At 52.3% G+C, this 20567-nt stretch overlaps 1 protein-coding gene across 2 annotated transcripts in view; it reads left to right on the plus strand.

Annotated features, from left to right (window-relative positions):
- LOC147120710 (protein lifeguard 3-like) overlaps nt 1-20567 on the plus strand; it is a 134791-nt gene extending 114224 nt beyond the window's left edge. For both annotated transcript variants that reach the window (XM_085986940.1, XM_085986941.1), the window contains exon 12: nt 18054-20567. In XM_085986940.1, coding sequence (XP_085843066.1) covers nt 18054-18197 — 144 coding nt within the window. In that variant the 3' untranslated portion in view covers nt 18198-20567. The remainder of the gene's footprint in view (nt 1-18053) is intronic.

Below are 20567 nucleotides of genomic sequence, written 5' to 3' on the forward strand. Positions count from 1 at the left end.
ATCAAACACTCCCGGGGCAGGTACAGCACGGGTTAGATACAGAGTAAAGCTCCCTCTACACTGTCCCATCAAACACTCCCGGGGCAGGTACAGCACGGGTTAGATACAGAGTAAAGCTCCCTCTACACTGTCCCATCAAACACCCCCAGGGCAGGTACAGCATGGGTTAGATACAGAGTAAAGCTCCCTCTACGCTGTCCCATCAAACACTCCCAGGACAGGTACAGCATGGGTTAGATACAGAGTAAAGCTCCCTCTACACTGTCCCATCAAACACTCCCAGGGCAGGTACAGCACGGGTTAGATACAGAGTAAAGCTTTCTCTGCACTGTCCCATCAAACACTCCCAGGGCAGGTACAGCACCGGGTTAGATACAGAGTAAAGCTCCCTCTACACTGTCCCATCAAACACTCCCAGGGCAGGTACAGCACGGGTTAGATACAGAGTAAAGCTCCCTCTACACTGTCCCATCAAACACTCCCGGGGCAGGTACAGCACGGGTTAGATACAGAGTAAAGCTCCCTCTACACTGTCCCATCAAACACCCCCAGGGCAGGTACAGCATGGGTTAGATACAGAGTAAAGCTCCCCCTACGCTGTCCCATCAAACACTCCCAGGGCAGGTACAGCACGGGTTAGATACAGAGTAAAGCTCCCTCTACACTGTCCCATCAAACACCCCCAGGGCAGGTACAGCATGGGTTAGATACAGAGTAAAGCTCCCTCTACGCTGTCCCATCAAACACTCCCAGGACAGGTACAGCATGGGTTAGATACAGAGTAAAGCTCCCTCTACACTGTCCCATCAAACACTCCCAGGGCAGGTACAGCACGGGTTAGATACAGAGTAAAGCTTTCTCTGCACTGTCCCATCAAACACTCCCAGGGCAGGTACAGCACCGGGTTAGATACAGAGTAAAGCTCCCTCTACACTGTCCCATCAAACACTCCCAGGGCAGGTACAGCACGGGTTAGATACAGAGTAAAGCTCCCTCTACACTGTCCCATCAAACACTCCCGGGGCAGGTACAGCACGGGTTAGATACAGAGTAAAGCTCCCTCTACACTGTCCCATCAAACACCCCCAGGGCAGGTACAGCATGGGTTAGATACAGAGTAAAGCTCCCCCTACGCTGTCCCATCAAACACTCCCAGGGCAGGTACAGCATGGGTTAGATACAGAGTAAAGCTCCCTCTACACTGTCCCATCAAACACTCCCAGGGCTGGTGCAGCACGGGTTAGATACAGAGTAAAGCTCCCTCTACACTGTCCCCTCAAACACTCCCAGGGCAGGTACAGCACGGGTTAGATACAGAGTAAAGCTCCCTCTACACTGTCCCATCAAACACTCCCAGGGCAGGTACAGCACGGGTTAGATACAGAGTAAAGCTCCCTCTACACTGTCCCATCAAACACTCCCAGGGCAGGTACAGCACGGGTTAGATACAGAGTAAAGTTCCCTCTACACTGTCCCATCAAACACTCCCAGGGCAGGTACAGCACGGGTTAGATACAGAGTAAAGCTCCCTCTACACTGTCCCATCAAACACTCCCAGGGCAGGTACAGCACGGGTTAGATACAGAGTAATGCTCCCTCTACACTGTCCCATCAAACACTCCCAGGGCAGGTACAGCACGGGTTAGATACAGAGTAAAGCTTTCTCTGCACTGTCCCATCAAACACTCCCAGGGCAGGTACAGCACCGGGTTAGATACAGAGTAAAGCTCCCTCTACACTGTCCCATCAAACACTCCCAGGGCAGGTACAGCACGGGTTAGATACAGAGTAAAGCTCCCTCTACACTGTCCCATCAAACACTCCCGGGGCAGGTACAGCACGGGTTAGATACAGAGTAAAGCTCCCTCTACACTGTCCCATCAAACACTCCCGGGGCAGGTACAGCACGGGTTAGATACAGAGTAAAGCTCCCTCTACACTGTCCCATCAAACACTCCCGGGGCAGGTACAGCACGGGTTAGATACAGAGTAAAGCTCCCTCTACACTGTCCCATCAAACACCCCCAGGGCAGGTACAGCATGGGTTAGATACAGAGTAAAGCTCCCTCTACGCTGTCCCATCAAACACTCCCAGGACAGGTACAGCATGGGTTAGATACAGAGTAAAGCTCCCTCTACACTGTCCCATCAAACACTCCCAGGGCAGGTACAGCACGGGTTAGATACAGAGTAAAGCTTTCTCTGCACTGTCCCATCAAACACTCCCAGGGCAGGTACAGCACCGGGTTAGATACAGAGTAAAGCTCCCTCTACACTGTCCCATCAAACACTCCCAGGGCAGGTACAGCACGGGTTAGATACAGAGTAAAGCTCCCTCTACACTGTCCCATCAAACACTCCCGGGGCAGGTACAGCACGGGTTAGATACAGAGTAAAGCTCCCTCTACACTGTCCCATCAAACACTCCCAGGGCAGGGACAGCATGGGTTAGATACAGAGTAAAGCTCCCTCTACACTGTCCCATCAAACACTCCCAGGGCAGGTACAGCATGGGTTAGATACAGAGTAAAGCTCCCTCTACACTGTCCCATCAAACACTCCCAGGGCAGGTACAGCACGGGTTAGATACAGAGTAAAGCTCCCTCTACACTGTCCCATCAAACACCCCCAGGGCAGGTACAGCATGGGTTAGATACAGAGTAAAGCTCCCTCTACGCTGTCCCATCAAACACTCCCAGGACAGGTACAGCATGGGTTAGATACAGAGTAAAGCTCCCTCTACACTGTCCCATCAAACACTCCCAGGGCAGGTACAGCATGGGTTAGATACAGAGTAAAGCTTTCTCTGCACTGTCCCATCAAACACTCCCAGGGCAGGTACAGCACCGGGTTAGATACAGAGTAAAGCTCCCTCTACACTGTCCCATCAAACACTCCCAGGGCAGGTACAGCACGGGTTAGATACAGAGTAAAGCTCCCTCTACAGTGTCCCATCAAACACTCCCATGGCAGGTACAGCACGGGTTAGATACAGAGTAAAGCTCCCTCTACACTGTCCCATCAAACACTCCCGGGGCAGGTACAGCACGGGTTAGATACAGAGTAAAGCTCCCTCTACACTGTCCCATCAAACACTCCCAGGGCAGGTACAGCACGGGTTAGATACAGAGTAATGCTCCCTCTACACTGTCCCATCAAACACCCCCAGGGCAGGTACAGCATGGGTTAGATACAGAGTAAAGCTCCCCCTACGCTGTCCCATCAAACACTCCCAGGGCAGGTACAGCATGGGTTAGATACAGAGTAAAGCTCCCTCTACACTGTCCCATCAAACACTCCCAGGGCTGGTGCAGCACGGGTTAGATACAGAGTAAAGCTCCCTCTACACTGTCCCCTCAAACACTCCCAGGGCAGGTACAGCACGGGTTAGATACAGAGTAAAGCTCCCTCTACACTGTCCCATCAAACACTCCCAGGGCAGGTACAGCACGGGTTAGATACAGAGTAAAGCTCCCTCGACACTGTCCCATCAAACACTCCCGGGGCAGGTACAGCACGGGTTAGATACAGAGTAAAGCTCCCTCTACACTGTCCCATCAAACACTCCCAGGGCAGGTACAGCACGGGTTAGATACAGAGTAAAGCTCCCTCTACACTGTCCCATCAAACACTCCCAGGGCAGGTACAGCACGGGTTAGATACAGAGTAAAGTTCCCTCTACACTGTCCCATCAAACACTCCCAGGGCAGGTACAGCACGGGTTAGATACAGAGTAAAGCTCCCTCTACACTGTCCCATCAAACACTCCCAGGGCAGGTACAGCACGGGTTAGATACAGAGTAATGCTCCCTCTACACTGTCCCATCAAACACTCCCAGGGCAGGTACAGCACGGGTTAGATACAGAGTAAAGCTTTCTCTGCACTGTCCCATCAAACACTCCCAGGGCAGGTACAGCACCGGGTTAGATACAGAGTAAAGCTCCCTCTACACTGTCCCATCAAACACTCCCAGGGCAGGTACAGCACGGGTTAGATACAGAGTAAAGCTCCCTCTACACTGTCCCATCAAACACTCCCGGGGCAGGTACAGCACGGGTTAGATACAGAGTAAAGCTCCCTCTACACTGTCCCATCAAACACTCCCGGGGCAGGTACAGCACGGGTTAGATACAGAGTAAAGCTCCCTCTACACTGTCCCATCAAACACTCCCGGGGCAGGTACAGCACGGGTTAGATACAGAGTAAAGCTCCCTCTACACTGTCCCATCAAACACCCCCAGGGCAGGTACAGCATGGGTTAGATACAGAGTAAAGCTCCCTCTACGCTGTCCCATCAAACACTCCCAGGACAGGTACAGCATGGGTTAGATACAAAGTAAAGCTCCCTCTACACTGTCCCATCAAACACTCCCAGGGCAGGTACAGCACGGGTTAGATACAGAGTAAAGCTTTCTCTGCACTGTCCCATCAAACACTCCCAGGGCAGGTACAGCACCGGGTTAGATACAGAGTAAAGCTCCCTCTACACTGTCCCATCAAACACTCCCAGGGCAGGTACAGCACGGGTTAGATACAGAGTAAAGCTCCCTCTACACTGTCCCATCAAACACTCCCGGGGCAGGTACAGCACGGGTTAGATACAGAGTAAAGCTCCCTCTACACTGTCCCATCAAACACTCCCAGGGCAGGGACAGCATGGGTTAGATACAGAGTAAAGCTCCCTCTACACTGTCCCATCAAACACTCCCAGGGCAGGTACAGCATGGGTTAGATACAGAGTAAAGCTCCCTCTACACTGTCCCATCAAACACTCCCAGGGCAGGTACAGCACGGGTTAGATACAGAGTAAAGCTCCCTCTACACTGTCCCATCAAACACCCCCAGGGCAGGTACAGCATGGGTTAGATACAGAGTAAAGCTCCCTCTACGCTGTCCCATCAAACACTCCCAGGACAGGTACAGCATGGGTTAGATACAGAGTAAAGCTCCCTCTACACTGTCCCATCAAACACTCCCAGGGCAGGTACAGCACGGGTTAGATACAGAGTAAAGCTCCCTCTACACTGTCCTATGAAACACTCCCAGGGCAGGTACAGCACAGGTTAGATACAGAGTAAAGCTCCCTCTACACTGTCCCATCAAACACTCCCAGGGCAGGTACAGCACGGGTTAGATACAGAGTAAAGCTCCCTCTACACTGTCCCATCAAACACTCCCAGGGCAGGTACAGCACGGGTTAGATACAGAGTAATGCTCCCTCTACACTGTCCCATCAAACACTCCCAGGGCAGGTACAGCACGGGTTAGATACAGAGTAAAGCTTTCTCTGCACTGTCCCATCAAACACTCCCAGGGCAGGTACAGCACCGGGTTAGATACAGAGTAAAGCTCCCTCTACACTGTCCCATCAAACACTCCCAGGGCAGGTACAGCACGGGTTAGATACAGAGTAAAGCTCCCTCTACACTGTCCCATCAAACACTCCCGGGGCAGGTACAGCACGGGTTAGATACAGAGTAAAGCTCCCTCTACACTGTCCCATCAAACACTCCCGGGGCAGGTACAGCACGGGTTAGATACAGAGTAAAGCTCCCTCTACACTGTCCCATCAAACACTCCCGGGGCAGGTACAGCACGGGTTAGATACAGAGTAAAGCTCCCTCTACACTGTCCCATCAAACACCCCCAGGGCAGGTACAGCATGGGTTAGATACAGAGTAAAGCTCCCTCTACGCTGTCCCATCAAACACTCCCAGGACAGGTACAGCATGGGTTAGATACAGAGTAAAGCTCCCTCTACACTGTCCCATCAAACACTCCCAGGGCAGGTACAGCACGGGTTAGATACAGAGTAAAGCTTTCTCTGCACTGTCCCATCAAACACTCCCAGGGCAGGTACAGCACCGGGTTAGATACAGAGTAAAGCTCCCTCTACACTGTCCCATCAAACACTCCCAGGGCAGGTACAGCACGGGTTAGATACAGAGTAAAGCTCCCTCTACACTGTCCCATCAAACACTCCCGGGGCAGGTACAGCACGGGTTAGATACAGAGTAAAGCTCCCTCTACACTGTCCCATCAAACACTCCCAGGGCAGGGACAGCATGGGTTAGATACAGAGTAAAGCTCCCTCTACACTGTCCCATCAAACACTCCCAGGGCAGGTACAGCATGGGTTAGATACAGAGTAAAGCTCCCTCTACACTGTCCCATCAAACACTCCCAGGGCAGGTACAGCACGGGTTAGATACAGAGTAAAGCTCCCTCTACACTGTCCCATCAAACACCCCCAGGGCAGGTACAGCATGGGTTAGATACAGAGTAAAGCTCCCTCTACGCTGTCCCATCAAACACTCCCAGGACAGGTACAGCATGGGTTAGATACAGAGTAAAGCTCCCTCTACACTGTCCCATCAAACACTCCCAGGGCAGGTACAGCATGGGTTAGATACAGAGTAAAGCTTTCTCTGCACTGTCCCATCAAACACTCCCAGGGCAGGTACAGCACCGGGTTAGATACAGAGTAAAGCTCCCTCTACACTGTCCCATCAAACACTCCCAGGGCAGGTACAGCACGGGTTAGATACAGAGTAAAGCTCCCTCTACAGTGTCCCATCAAACACTCCCATGGCAGGTACAGCACGGGTTAGATACAGAGTAAAGCTCCCTCTACACTGTCCCATCAAACACTCCCGGGGCAGGTACAGCACGGGTTAGATACAGAGTAAAGCTCCCTCTACACTGTCCCATCAAACACTCCCAGGGCAGGTACAGCACGGGTTAGATACAGAGTAATGCTCCCTCTACACTGTCCCATCAAACACCCCCAGGGCAGGTACAGCATGGGTTAGATACAGAGTAAAGCTCCCCCTACGCTGTCCCATCAAACACTCCCAGGGCAGGTACAGCATGGGTTAGATACAGAGTAAAGCTCCCTCTACACTGTCCCATCAAACACTCCCAGGGCTGGTGCAGCACGGGTTAGATACAGAGTAAAGCTCCCTCTACACTGTCCCCTCAAACACTCCCAGGGCAGGTACAGCACGGGTTAGATACAGAGTAAAGCTCCCTCTACACTGTCCCATCAAACACTCCCAGGGCAGGTACAGCACGGGTTAGATACAGAGTAAAGCTCCCTCGACACTGTCCCATCAAACACTCCCGGGGCAGGTACAGCACGGGTTAGATACAGAGTAAAGCTCCCTCTACACTGTCCCATCAAACACCCCCAGGGCAGGTACAGCATGGGTTAGATACAGAGTAAAGCTCCCCCTACGCTGTCCCATCAAACACTCCCAGGGCAGGTACAGCATGGGTTAGATACAGAGTAAAGCTCCCTCTACACTGTCCCATCAAACACTCCCAGGGCTGGTGCAGCACGGGTTAGATACAGAGTAAAGCTCCCTCTACACTGTCCCCTCAAACACTCCCAGGGCAGGTACAGCACGGGTTAGATACAGAGTAAAGCTCCCTCTACACTGTCCCATCAAACACTCCCAGGGCAGGTACAGCACGGGTTAGATACAGAGTAAAGCTCCCTCTACACTGTCCCATCAAACACTCCCAGGGCAGGTACAGCACGGGTTAGATACAGAGTAAAGTTCCCTCTACACTGTCCCATCAAACACTCCCAGGGCAGGTACAGCACGGGTTAGATACAGAGTAAAGCTCCCTCTACACTGTCCCATCAAACACTCCCAGGGCAGGTACAGCACGGGTTAGATACAGAGTAATGCTCCCTCTACACTGTCCCATCAAACACTCCCAGGGCAGGTACAGCACGGGTTAGATACAGAGTAAAGCTTTCTCTGCACTGTCCCATCAAACACTCCCAGGGCAGGTACAGCACCGGGTTAGATACAGAGTAAAGCTCCCTCTACACTGTCCCATCAAACACTCCCAGGGCAGGTACAGCACGGGTTAGATACAGAGTAAAGCTCCCTCTACACTGTCCCATCAAACACTCCCGGGGCAGGTACAGCACGGGTTAGATACAGAGTAAAGCTCCCTCTACACTGTCCCATCAAACACTCCCGGGGCAGGTACAGCACGGGTTAGATACAGAGTAAAGCTCCCTCTACACTGTCCCATCAAACACTCCCGGGGCAGGTACAGCACGGGTTAGATACAGAGTAAAGCTCCCTCTACACTGTCCCATCAAACACCCCCAGGGCAGGTACAGCATGGGTTAGATACAGAGTAAAGCTCCCTCTACGCTGTCCCATCAAACACTCCCAGGACAGGTACAGCATGGGTTAGATACAAAGTAAAGCTCCCTCTACACTGTCCCATCAAACACTCCCAGGGCAGGTACAGCACGGGTTAGATACAGAGTAAAGCTTTCTCTGCACTGTCCCATCAAACACTCCCAGGGCAGGTACAGCACCGGGTTAGATACAGAGTAAAGCTCCCTCTACACTGTCCCATCAAACACTCCCAGGGCAGGTACAGCACGGGTTAGATACAGAGTAAAGCTCCCTCTACACTGTCCCATCAAACACTCCCGGGGCAGGTACAGCACGGGTTAGATACAGAGTAAAGCTCCCTCTACACTGTCCCATCAAACACTCCCAGGGCAGGGACAGCATGGGTTAGATACAGAGTAAAGCTCCCTCTACACTGTCCCATCAAACACTCCCAGGGCAGGTACAGCATGGGTTAGATACAGAGTAAAGCTCCCTCTACACTGTCCCATCAAACACTCCCAGGGCAGGTACAGCACGGGTTAGATACAGAGTAAAGCTCCCTCTACACTGTCCCATCAAACACCCCCAGGGCAGGTACAGCATGGGTTAGATACAGAGTAAAGCTCCCTCTACGCTGTCCCATCAAACACTCCCAGGACAGGTACAGCATGGGTTAGATACAGAGTAAAGCTCCCTCTACACTGTCCCATCAAACACTCCCAGGGCAGGTACAGCACGGGTTAGATACAGAGTAAAGCTCCCTCTACACTGTCCTATGAAACACTCCCAGGGCAGGTACAGCACAGGTTAGATACAGAGTAAAGCTCCCTCTACACTGTCCCATCAAACACTCCCAGGGCAGGTACAGCACGGGTTAGATACAGAGTAAAGCTCCCTCTACACTGTCCCATCAAACACTCCCAGGGCAGGTACAGCACGGGTTAGATACAGAGTAAAGCTCCCTCTACACTGTCCCATCAAACACTCCCATGGCAGGTACAGCACGGGTTAGATACAGAGTAAAGCTCCCTCTAAACTGTCCCATCAAACACTCCCGGGGCAGGTACAGCATGGGTTAGATACAGAGTAAAGCTCCCTCTACACTGTCCCATCAAACACTCCCGGGGCAGGTACAGCACGGGTTAGATACAGAGTAAAGCTCCCTCTACACTGTCCCCATCAAACACTCCCGGGGCAGGTACAGCATGGGTTAGATACAGAGTAAAGCTCCCTCTACACTGTCCCATCAAACACTCCCAGGGCAGGTACAGCACGGGTTAGATACAGAGTAAAGCTCCCTCTACACTGTCCCATCAAACACTCCCAGGGCAGGTACAGCATGGGTTAGATACAGAGTAAAGCTCCCTCTACACAGTCCCATCAAACACTCCCAGGGCAGGTACAGCACGGGTTAGATACAGAGTAAAGCTCCCTCTACATTGTCCCATCAAACACTCCCAGGGCAGGAACAGCACGGGTTAGATACAGAGTAAAGCTCCCTCTACACTGTCCCATCAAACACTCCCAGGGCAGGTACAGCATGGGTTAGATACAGAGTAAAGCTCCCTCTACACAGTCCCATCAAACACTCCCAGGGCAGGTACAGCACGGGTTAGATACAGAGTAAAGCTCCCTCTACATTGTCCCATCAAACACTCCCAGGGCAGGAACAGCACGGGTTAGATACAGAGTAAAGCTCCCTCTACACTGTCCCATCAAACACTCCCAGGGCAGGTACAGCACGGGTTAGATACAGAGTAAAGCTCCCTCTACACTGTCCCATCAAACACTCCCGGGGCAGGTACAGCACGGGTTAGATACAGAGTAAAGCTCCCTCTACACTGTCCCATCAAACACTCCCAGGGCAGGGACAGCATGGGTTAGATACAGAGTAAAGCTCCCTCTACACTGTCCCATCATACACTCCCAGGGCAGGTACAGCATGGGTTAGATACAGAGTAAAGCTCCCTCTACACTGTCCCATCAAACACTCCCAGGGCAGGTACAGCACGGGTTAGATACAGAGTAAAGCTCCCTCTACACTGTCCCATCAAACACCCCCAGGGCAGGTACAGCATGGGTTAGATACAGAGTAAAGCTCCCTCTACGCTGTCCCATCAAACACTCCCAGGACAGGTACAGCATGGGTTAGATACAGAGTAAAGCTCCCTCTACACTGTCCCATCAAACACTCCCAGGGCAGGTACAGCACGGGTTAGATACAGAGTAAAGCTCCCTCTACACTGTCCTATGAAACACTCCCAGGGCAGGTACAGCACAGGTTAGATACAGAGTAAAGCTCCCTCTACACTGTCGCATCAAACACTCCCAGGGCAGGTACAGCACGGGTTAGATACAGAGTAAAGCTCCCTCTACACTGTCCCATCAAACACTCCCAGGGCAGGTACAGCACGGGTTAGATACAGAGTAAAGCTCCCTCTACACTGTCCCATCAAACACTCCCATGGCAGGTACAGCACGGGTTAGATACAGAGTAAAGCTCCCTCTACACTGTCCCATCAAACACTCCCGGGGCAGGTACAGCATGGGTTAGATACAGAGTAAAGCTCCCTCTACACTGTCCCATCAAACACTCCCGGGGCAGGTACAGCACGGGTTAGATACAGAGTAAAGCTCCCTCTACACTGTCCCATCAAACACTCCCAGGGCAGGTACAGCACGGGTTAGATACAGAGTAAAGCTCCCTCTACACTGTCCCATCAAACACTCCCAGGGCAGGTACAGCATGGGTTAGATACAGAGTAAAGCTCCCTCTACACTGTCCCATCAAACACTCCCAGGGCAGGTACAGCACGGGTTAGATACAGAGTAAAGCTCCCTCTACACTGTCCCATCCAACACTCCCAGGGCAGGTACAGCACGGGTTAGATACAGAGTAAAGCTCCCTCTACACTGTCCCATCCAACACTCCCAGGGCAGGTACAGCACGGGTTAGATACAGAGTAAAGCTCCCTCTACACTGTCCCCATCAAACACTCCCAGGGTAGGTACAGCACGGGTTAGATACAGAGTAAAGCTCCCTCTACACTGTCCCATCAAACACTCCCAGGGCAGGAACAGCACGGGTTAGATACAGAGTAAAGCTCCCTCTACACTGTCCCATCCAACACTCCCAGGGCAGGTACAGCATGGGTTAGATACAGAGTAAAGCTCTCTCTACACTGTCCCATCAAACACTCCCAGGGCAGGAACAGCACGGGTTAGATACAGAGTAAAGCTCCCTCTACACTGTCCCATCCAACACTCCCAGGGCAGGTACAGCACGGGTTAGATACAGAGTAAAGCTCCCTCTACACTGTCCCATCAAACACTCCCAGGGCAGGTACAGCACGGGTTAGATACAGAGTAAAGCTCCCTCTACACTGTCCCATCAAACACCCCCAGGGCAGGTACAGCATGGGTTAGATACAGAGTAAAGCTCCCTCTACGCTGTCCCATCAAACACTCCCAGGACAGGTACAGCATGGGTTAGATACAGAGTAAAGCTCCCTCTACACTGTCCCATCAAACACTCCCAGGGCAGGTACAGCATGGGTTAGATACAGAGTAAAGCTTTCTCTGCACTGTCCCATCAAACACTCCCAGGGCAGGTACAGCACCGGGTTAGATACAGAGTAAAGCTCCCTCTACACTGTCCCATCAAACACTCCCAGGGCAGGTACAGCACGGGTTAGATACAGAGTAAAGCTCCCTCTACAGTGTCCCATCAAACACTCCCATGGCAGGTACAGCACGGGTTAGATACAGAGTAAAGCTCCCTCTACACTGTCCCATCAAACACTCCCGGGGCAGGTACAGCACGGGTTAGATACAGAGTAAAGCTCCCTCTACACTGTCCCATCAAACACTCCCAGGGCAGGTACAGCACGGGTTAGATACAGAGTAATGCTCCCTCTACACTGTCCCATCAAACACCCCCAGGGCAGGTACAGCATGGGTTAGATACAGAGTAAAGCTCCCCCTACGCTGTCCCATCAAACACTCCCAGGGCAGGTACAGCATGGGTTAGATACAGAGTAAAGCTCCCTCTACACTGTCCCATCAAACACTCCCAGGGCTGGTGCAGCACGGGTTAGATACAGAGTAAAGCTCCCTCTACACTGTCCCCTCAAACACTCCCAGGGCAGGTACAGCACGGGTTAGATACAGAGTAAAGCTCCCTCTACACTGTCCCATCAAACACTCCCAGGGCAGGTACAGCACGGGTTAGATACAGAGTAAAGCTCCCTCGACACTGTCCCATCAAACACTCCCGGGGCAGGTACAGCACGGGTTAGATACAGAGTAAAGCTCCCTCTACACTGTCCCATCAAACACCCCCAGGGCAGGTACAGCATGGGTTAGATACAGAGTAAAGCTCCCCCTACGCTGTCCCATCAAACACTCCCAGGGCAGGTACAGCATGGGTTAGATACAGAGTAAAGCTCCCTCTACACTGTCCCATCAAACACTCCCAGGGCTGGTGCAGCACGGGTTAGATACAGAGTAAAGCTCCCTCTACACTGTCCCCTCAAACACTCCCAGGGCAGGTACAGCACGGGTTAGATACAGAGTAAAGCTCCCTCTACACTGTCCCATCAAACACTCCCAGGGCAGGTACAGCACGGGTTAGATACAGAGTAAAGCTCCCTCTACACTGTCCCATCAAACACTCCCAGGGCAGGTACAGCACGGGTTAGATACAGAGTAAAGTTCCCTCTACACTGTCCCATCAAACACTCCCAGGGCAGGTACAGCACGGGTTAGATACAGAGTAAAGCTCCCTCTACACTGTCCCATCAAACACTCCCAGGGCAGGTACAGCACGGGTTAGATACAGAGTAATGCTCCCTCTACACTGTCCCATCAAACACTCCCAGGGCAGGTACAGCACGGGTTAGATACAGAGTAAAGCTTTCTCTGCACTGTCCCATCAAACACTCCCAGGGCAGGTACAGCACCGGGTTAGATACAGAGTAAAGCTCCCTCTACACTGTCCCATCAAACACTCCCAGGGCAGGTACAGCACGGGTTAGATACAGAGTAAAGCTCCCTCTACACTGTCCCATCAAACACTCCCGGGGCAGGTACAGCACGGGTTAGATACAGAGTAAAGCTCCCTCTACACTGTCCCATCAAACACTCCCGGGGCAGGTACAGCACGGGTTAGATACAGAGTAAAGCTCCCTCTACACTGTCCCATCAAACACTCCCGGGGCAGGTACAGCACGGGTTAGATACAGAGTAAAGCTCCCTCTACACTGTCCCATCAAACACCCCCAGGGCAGGTACAGCATGGGTTAGATACAGAGTAAAGCTCCCTCTACGCTGTCCCATCAAACACTCCCAGGACAGGTACAGCATGGGTTAGATACAAAGTAAAGCTCCCTCTACACTGTCCCATCAAACACTCCCAGGGCAGGTACAGCACGGGTTAGATACAGAGTAAAGCTTTCTCTGCACTGTCCCATCAAACACTCCCAGGGCAGGTACAGCACCGGGTTAGATACAGAGTAAAGCTCCCTCTACACTGTCCCATCAAACACTCCCAGGGCAGGTACAGCACGGGTTAGATACAGAGTAAAGCTCCCTCTACACTGTCCCATCAAACACTCCCGGGGCAGGTACAGCACGGGTTAGATACAGAGTAAAGCTCCCTCTACACTGTCCCATCAAACACTCCCAGGGCAGGGACAGCATGGGTTAGATACAGAGTAAAGCTCCCTCTACACTGTCCCATCAAACACTCCCAGGGCAGGTACAGCATGGGTTAGATACAGAGTAAAGCTCCCTCTACACTGTCCCATCAAACACTCCCAGGGCAGGTACAGCACGGGTTAGATACAGAGTAAAGCTCCCTCTACACTGTCCCATCAAACACCCCCAGGGCAGGTACAGCATGGGTTAGATACAGAGTAAAGCTCCCTCTACGCTGTCCCATCAAACACTCCCAGGACAGGTACAGCATGGGTTAGATACAGAGTAAAGCTCCCTCTACACTGTCCCATCAAACACTCCCAGGGCAGGTACAGCACGGGTTAGATACAGAGTAAAGCTCCCTCTACACTGTCCTATGAAACACTCCCAGGGCAGGTACAGCACAGGTTAGATACAGAGTAAAGCTCCCTCTACACTGTCCCATCAAACACTCCCAGGGCAGGTACAGCACGGGTTAGATACAGAGTAAAGCTCCCTCTACACTGTCCCATCAAACACTCCCAGGGCAGGTACAGCACGGGTTAGATACAGAGTAAAGCTCCCTCTACACTGTCCCATCAAACACTCCCATGGCAGGTACAGCACGGGTTAGATACAGAGTAAAGCTCCCTCTAAACTGTCCCATCAAACACTCCCGGGGCAGGTACAGCATGGGTTAGATACAGAGTAAAGCTCCCTCTACACTGTCCCATCAAACACTCCCGGGGCAGGTACAGCACGGGTTAGATACAGAGTAAAGCTCCCTCTACACTGTCCCCATCAAACACTCCCGGGGCAGGTACAGCATGGGTTAGATACAGAGTAAAGCTCCCTCTACACTGTCCCATCAAACACTCCCAGGGCAGGTACAGCACGGGTTAGATACAGAGTAAAGCTCCCTCTACACTGTCCCATCAAACACTCCCAGGGCAGGTACAGCATGGGTTAGATACAGAGTAAAGCTCCCTCTACACAGTCCCATCAAACACTCCCAGGGCAGGTACAGCACGGGTTAGATACAGAGTAAAGCTCCCTCTACATTGTCCCATCAAACACTCCCAGGGCAGGAACAGCACGGGTTAGATACAGAGTAAAGCTCCCTCTACACTGTCCCATCAAACACTCCCAGGGCAGGTACAGCATGGGTTAGATACAGAGTAAAGCTCCCTCTACACAGTCCCATCAAACACTCCCAGGGCAGGTACAGCACGGGTTAGATACAGAGTAAAGCTCCCTCTACATTGTCCCATCAAACACTCCCAGGGCAGGAACAGCACGGGTTAGATACAGAGTAAAGCTCCCTCTACACTGTCCCATCAAACACTCCCAGGGCAGGTACAGCACGGGTTAGATACAGAGTAAAGCTCCCTCTACACTGTCCCATCAAACACTCCCGGGGCAGGTACAGCACGGGTTAGATACAGAGTAAAGCTCCCTCTACACTGTCCCATCAAACACTCCCAGGGCAGGGACAGCATGGGTTAGATACAGAGTAAAGCTCCCTCTACACTGTCCCATCATACACTCCCAGGGCAGGTACAGCATGGGTTAGATACAGAGTAAAGCTCCCTCTACACTGTCCCATCAAACACTCCCAGGGCAGGTACAGCACGGGTTAGATACAGAGTAAAGCTCCCTCTACACTGTCCCATCAAACACCCCCAGGGCAGGTACAGCATGGGTTAGATACAGAGTAAAGCTCCCTCTACGCTGTCCCATCAAACACTCCCAGGACAGGTACAGCATGGGTTAGATACAGAGTAAAGCTCCCTCTACACTGTCCCATCAAACACTCCCAGGGCAGGTACAGCACGGGTTAGATACAGAGTAAAGCTCCCTCTACACTGTCCTATGAAACACTCCCAGGGCAGGTACAGCACAGGTTAGATACAGAGTAAAGCTCCCTCTACACTGTCGCATCAAACACTCCCAGGGCAGGTACAGCACGGGTTAGATACAGAGTAAAGCTCCCTCTACACTGTCCCATCAAACACTCCCAGGGCAGGTACAGCACGGGTTAGATACAGAGTAAAGCTCCCTCTACACTGTCCCATCAAACACTCCCATGGCAGGTACAGCACGGGTTAGATACAGAGTAAAGCTCCCTCTACACTGTCCCATCAAACACTCCCGGGGCAGGTACAGCATGGGTTAGATACAGAGTAAAGCTCCCTCTACACTGTCCCATCAAACACTCCCGGGGCAGGTACAGCACGGGTTAGATACAGAGTAAAGCTCCCTCTACACTGTCCCATCAAACACTCCCAGGGCAGGTACAGCACGGGTTAGATACAGAGTAAAGCTCCCTCTACACTGTCCCATCAAACACTCCCAGGGCAGGTACAGCATGGGTTAGATACAGAGTAAAGCTCCCTCTACACTGTCCCATCAAACACTCCCAGGGCAGGTACAGCACGGGTTAGATACAGAGTAAAGCTCCCTCTACACTGTCCCATCCAACACTCCCAGGGCAGGTACAGCACGGGTTAGATACAGAGTAAAGCTCCCTCTACACTGTCCCATCCAACACTCCCAGGGCAGGTACAGCACGGGTTAGATACAGAGTAAAGCTCCCTCTACACTGTCCCCATCAAACACTCCCAGGGTAGGTACAGCACGGGTTAGATACAGAGTAAAGCTCCCTCTACACTGTCCCATCAAACACTCCCAGGGCAGGAACAGCACGGGTTAGATACAGAGTAAAGCTCCCTCTACACTGTCCCATCCAACACTCCCAGGGCAGGTACAGCATGGGTTAGATACAGAGTAAAGCTCCCTCTACACTGTCCCATCCAACACTCCCAGGGCAGGTACAGCACGGGTTAGATACAGAGTAAAGCTCCCTCTACACTGTCCCATCAAATACTCCCAGGGCAGGTACAGCACGGGTTAGATACAGAGTAAAGCTCCCTCTACACTGTCCCATCAAACACTCCCAGGGCAGGTACAGCACGGGTTAGATACAGAGTAAAGCTCCCTCTACACTGTCCCATCAAACACTCCCAGGGCAGGTACAGCATGGGTTAGATACAGAGTAAAGCTCCCTCTACACTGTCCCATCAAACACTCCCAGGGCAGGTACAGCACGGGTTAGATACAGAGTAAAGCTCCCTCTACACTGTCCCATCCAACACTCCCAGGGCAGGTACAGCACGGGTTAGATACAGAGTAAAGCTCCCTCTACACTGTCCCATCCAACACTCCCAGGGCAGGTACAGCACGGGTTAGATACAGAGTAAAGCTCCCTCTACACTGTCCCCATCAAACACTCCCAGGGTAGGTACAGCACGGGTTAGATACAGAGTAAAGCTCCCTCTACACTGTCCCATCAAACACTCCCAGGGCAGGAACAGCACGGGTTAGATACAGAGTAAAGCTCCCTCTACACTGTCCCATCCAACACTCCCAGGGCAGGTACAGCATGGGTTAGATACAGAGTAAAGCTCCCTCTACACTGTCCCATCCAACACTCCCAGGGCAGGTACAGCACGGGTTAGATACAGAGTAAAGCTCCCTCTACACTGTCCCATCAAATACTCCCAGGGCAGGTACAGCACGGGTTAGATACAGAGTAAAGCTCCCTCTACACTGTCCCATCAAACACTCCCAGGGCAGGTACATCACGGGGTAGATACAGAGTAAATAATGCCCTGGACCCCCTCCCACAGGGAGTTGGACCCAGTGGGCTCCAAACTCATTTACCAACCTTACTTCCTGCAGAAGGAGAGTTTTGGTCTTCATGTCTTTTCACACCTTAGAAAAAAGTGGGTTTGTTCGCAGAGCCTCTCGCTGTCTGCCAACACCGAGACCCCAGTCATCCCCTCCAAATCTCTGTCCTTGACCTCCCTCCATCTTTCCCTCCCTCCATCTTTCCCTCCCTCCGTCCCTTTACCTCCCTCCATCCCTTTCCCTCCCTCCATCTTTCCCTCCCTCCGTCCCTTTACCTCCCTCCGTCCCTTTCCCTCCCTCCATCTTTCCCTCCCTCCGTCCCTTTCCCTCCCTCCGTCCCTTTACCTCCCTCCGTCCCTTTACCTCCCTCCGTCCCTTTACCTCCCTCCATCTTTCCCTCCCTCCGCCTTTCCCTCACTCCGTCCCTTTCCCTCCCTCCATCTCTCCCTCCCTCTTCCATCCCTCCCTCCGTCTTTCCCTCTCTCCCTCCCTCCCTCCCTAGCATTCATTAACCGTCTCTCTCTCTCTCTTCCTCCCAGTTCTTGGCCTTTGACACACAGCTGATCTTGGGGAACAGGCGGCACTCGATCAGCCCGGAAGAGTATGTTTACGGGGCTCTGAGACTCTACACAGACATCGTGCAAATCTTCACACACCTCCTTCAGTTGTTCGGATCCAGATAAAGGCGCAGGCTGCGATTCCGTTACAAGCGCGCCCCCCGGACTCTCCTCATCCCTCTTTCCTCGTGTAAAATAATCTCGCGCTTATAGAATTAGGAGAAAAATGACTTCAACCCAGTGGGAATTGTTGCTGCAGCTCCTGTTCTGGCAGGTATCTACCTCCCGATCCTCCTGCCTAATCCGGCACCACGCTTTGTAAAAACTCATTACAAAATAGGAACAGAAAGTGCTGGGAGCACTCAGCTGGTCAGGCAGCCTCTGCGGGGAGAGAAACAGTCAACGTTTCAGGTCGATGGCCTTTCGTCGGAGCTGGAAGAAGTTTCAGCGTTTTTAAGCACGTGCGGAGGAAGGCGTGAAAGAGGGAGTGGTTTGTGGTCGGGTGACTCGAGACGTAATCTCTGCTCCTCTCCCCACAGATGCTGCCTGGCCTGCTGAGTGTTTCCAGCATTTTCTCTCTGTTTCAGATTTCCAGCATCCGCAGTGTTTTGCCTTCGAGAAGAAATGAATTGTTTTGTTGTGCTGTTGAGACCCAGTCTACGCGCCGCGTCACATAATTCCAGTGCCTGTACCTTCCCACCCTCCTCGTACTGATTCTCAGCCCCCACCCGCCGCTCTGAAGGACTCCCTACAGTTCGATGGCGTCGAGCGTGATCCCAGAGTAGTCTGTCACTCTTCTCTTCTTAGGCAGTCCCTGGGAACCGAGGATGACTTGCTTCCACATTAAAACTGAGTTCTCAGGTGACTGATGAGTCCAATGCGGGACCTACAGTCTCTGTCACAGGTGGGGCAGACGGTGGTTGAAGGGGCGGGTGGGTGGGGTGCTTGGGTTGACGTGCGCTCCTTCCGTTGTTTGCGTTTGGCTTCCGCTTGCTCCCGGCGAAGAGACGCGAGGTGTTCAGCGCCTTCCCGGATGCTTCTCCTCCACTTTGTGCGGTCTTGGGCCAGGGATTCCCAGGTGTCGGTGGGGATGTTACACTTTTTCAATAAGGCTTTGAGAGTGACCTTGACGCTGGTGTGCCTATCCTGCCAATGGATTTGCAGGATCTTGCGGAGGCAGCGTTTGTGGTACCTCTCCAGTGGCAAGCGCACAGCAGGAGGGGGGATGTGGGAGGAGCGAGCCTCGAGTGACCCGCGGATGCTGCCGAGGGTTTAATCTCCGATTGATCGACGTGCTCCGCACAGTTCACCGGTTAACAATATATCCTGTTGTGTGTTTACTTCCCACGGTGCCTTTCAGTGCAGCTCGTGCTTCCTGTTCCGCGCACAGCTCTCCTCACTCCCCCTACCGCGGTAGATGTTTAACTCTGTGGTTTCGTTCATTTGCATCTTAATAACAGAGCACAGTCATCTGCTCGAAACCTTGACATCAGGAGGGAATAAACCTTCTGTATGCTTTCCCTTTCTTTGCTCTGTTTAGTACAGATCAACTCTTCATAGCAATGGGAGGAACAGGAACAGGAGGAGGCCATTCAGCCCCTCGAGCCTGTTACACAGGAACAGGAGGAGGCCATTCAGCCCCTCGAGCCTGTTACACAGGAACAGGAGGAGGCCCATTCAGCCCTTCGAGCCTGTTACACAGGAACAGGAGGAGGCCATTCAGCCCCTCGAGCCTGTTACACAGGAACAGGAGGAGGCCCATTCAGTCCCTCGAGCCTGTTACACAGCAACAGGAGGAGGCCCATTCAGCCCCTCGAGCCTGTTACATATGGACAGGAGGAGGCCATTTAGACCCTCGAGCCTGTTACACAGAAACAGGAGGAGGCCGTTCAGCCCCTCGAACCTGTTACACAGGAACAGGAGGAGACCCATTCAGCCCCTCGAGCCTGTTACACAGGAACAGGAGGAGGCGATTCAGCCCCTCGAGCCTGTTCCGCCCTTCAATCAGCTCCTGGCTGATCTGTTCCTCAACCCCATTTACCTGCCTTTGCTCCGTATCCCTTGACACCCTTACCCAACAAAAATCTATCAATCTCGGTCCTGAAATTTTCACTTGACCCTCAGCCTCAGCAGCTTTTTGTTGGAGAGAGTTCCAGATTTCCATTGCCCTTTGTGTGAAGAAGTGCTTCCTGACATTACCCCTGAACGGCCGGGCTCTAATTTTAAGGTTCTGCCCCCTTGTTCTGGACTCCCCCCACCCACCAGAGGAACTGGTTTCTCCGTATCTACCCTATCAAATCCTTTAATGATTTTAAACACCACAATCCGATCACGTCCCAACCTTCTAATTGCAAATGGCTGCTCTGCGATATTCTGTGTTTATTGCTAAGTGTTGACTTACTTATTTTCTATTTTATTTACCTGCTGAATGTTTACAAGGCTACTTACAGCGCCTGTATTCTGTATAATACTGTATTAAAATGCTTTTGATTACGA

The sequence above is a fragment of the Somniosus microcephalus genome, chromosome 4 (genome assembly GCF_052327205.1).
Source record: "Somniosus microcephalus isolate GS21.2 chromosome 4, FLI_Smic_1.0, whole genome shotgun sequence".
In the NCBI taxonomy this organism is placed as follows: domain Eukaryota; kingdom Metazoa; phylum Chordata; class Chondrichthyes; order Squaliformes; family Somniosidae; genus Somniosus; species Somniosus microcephalus.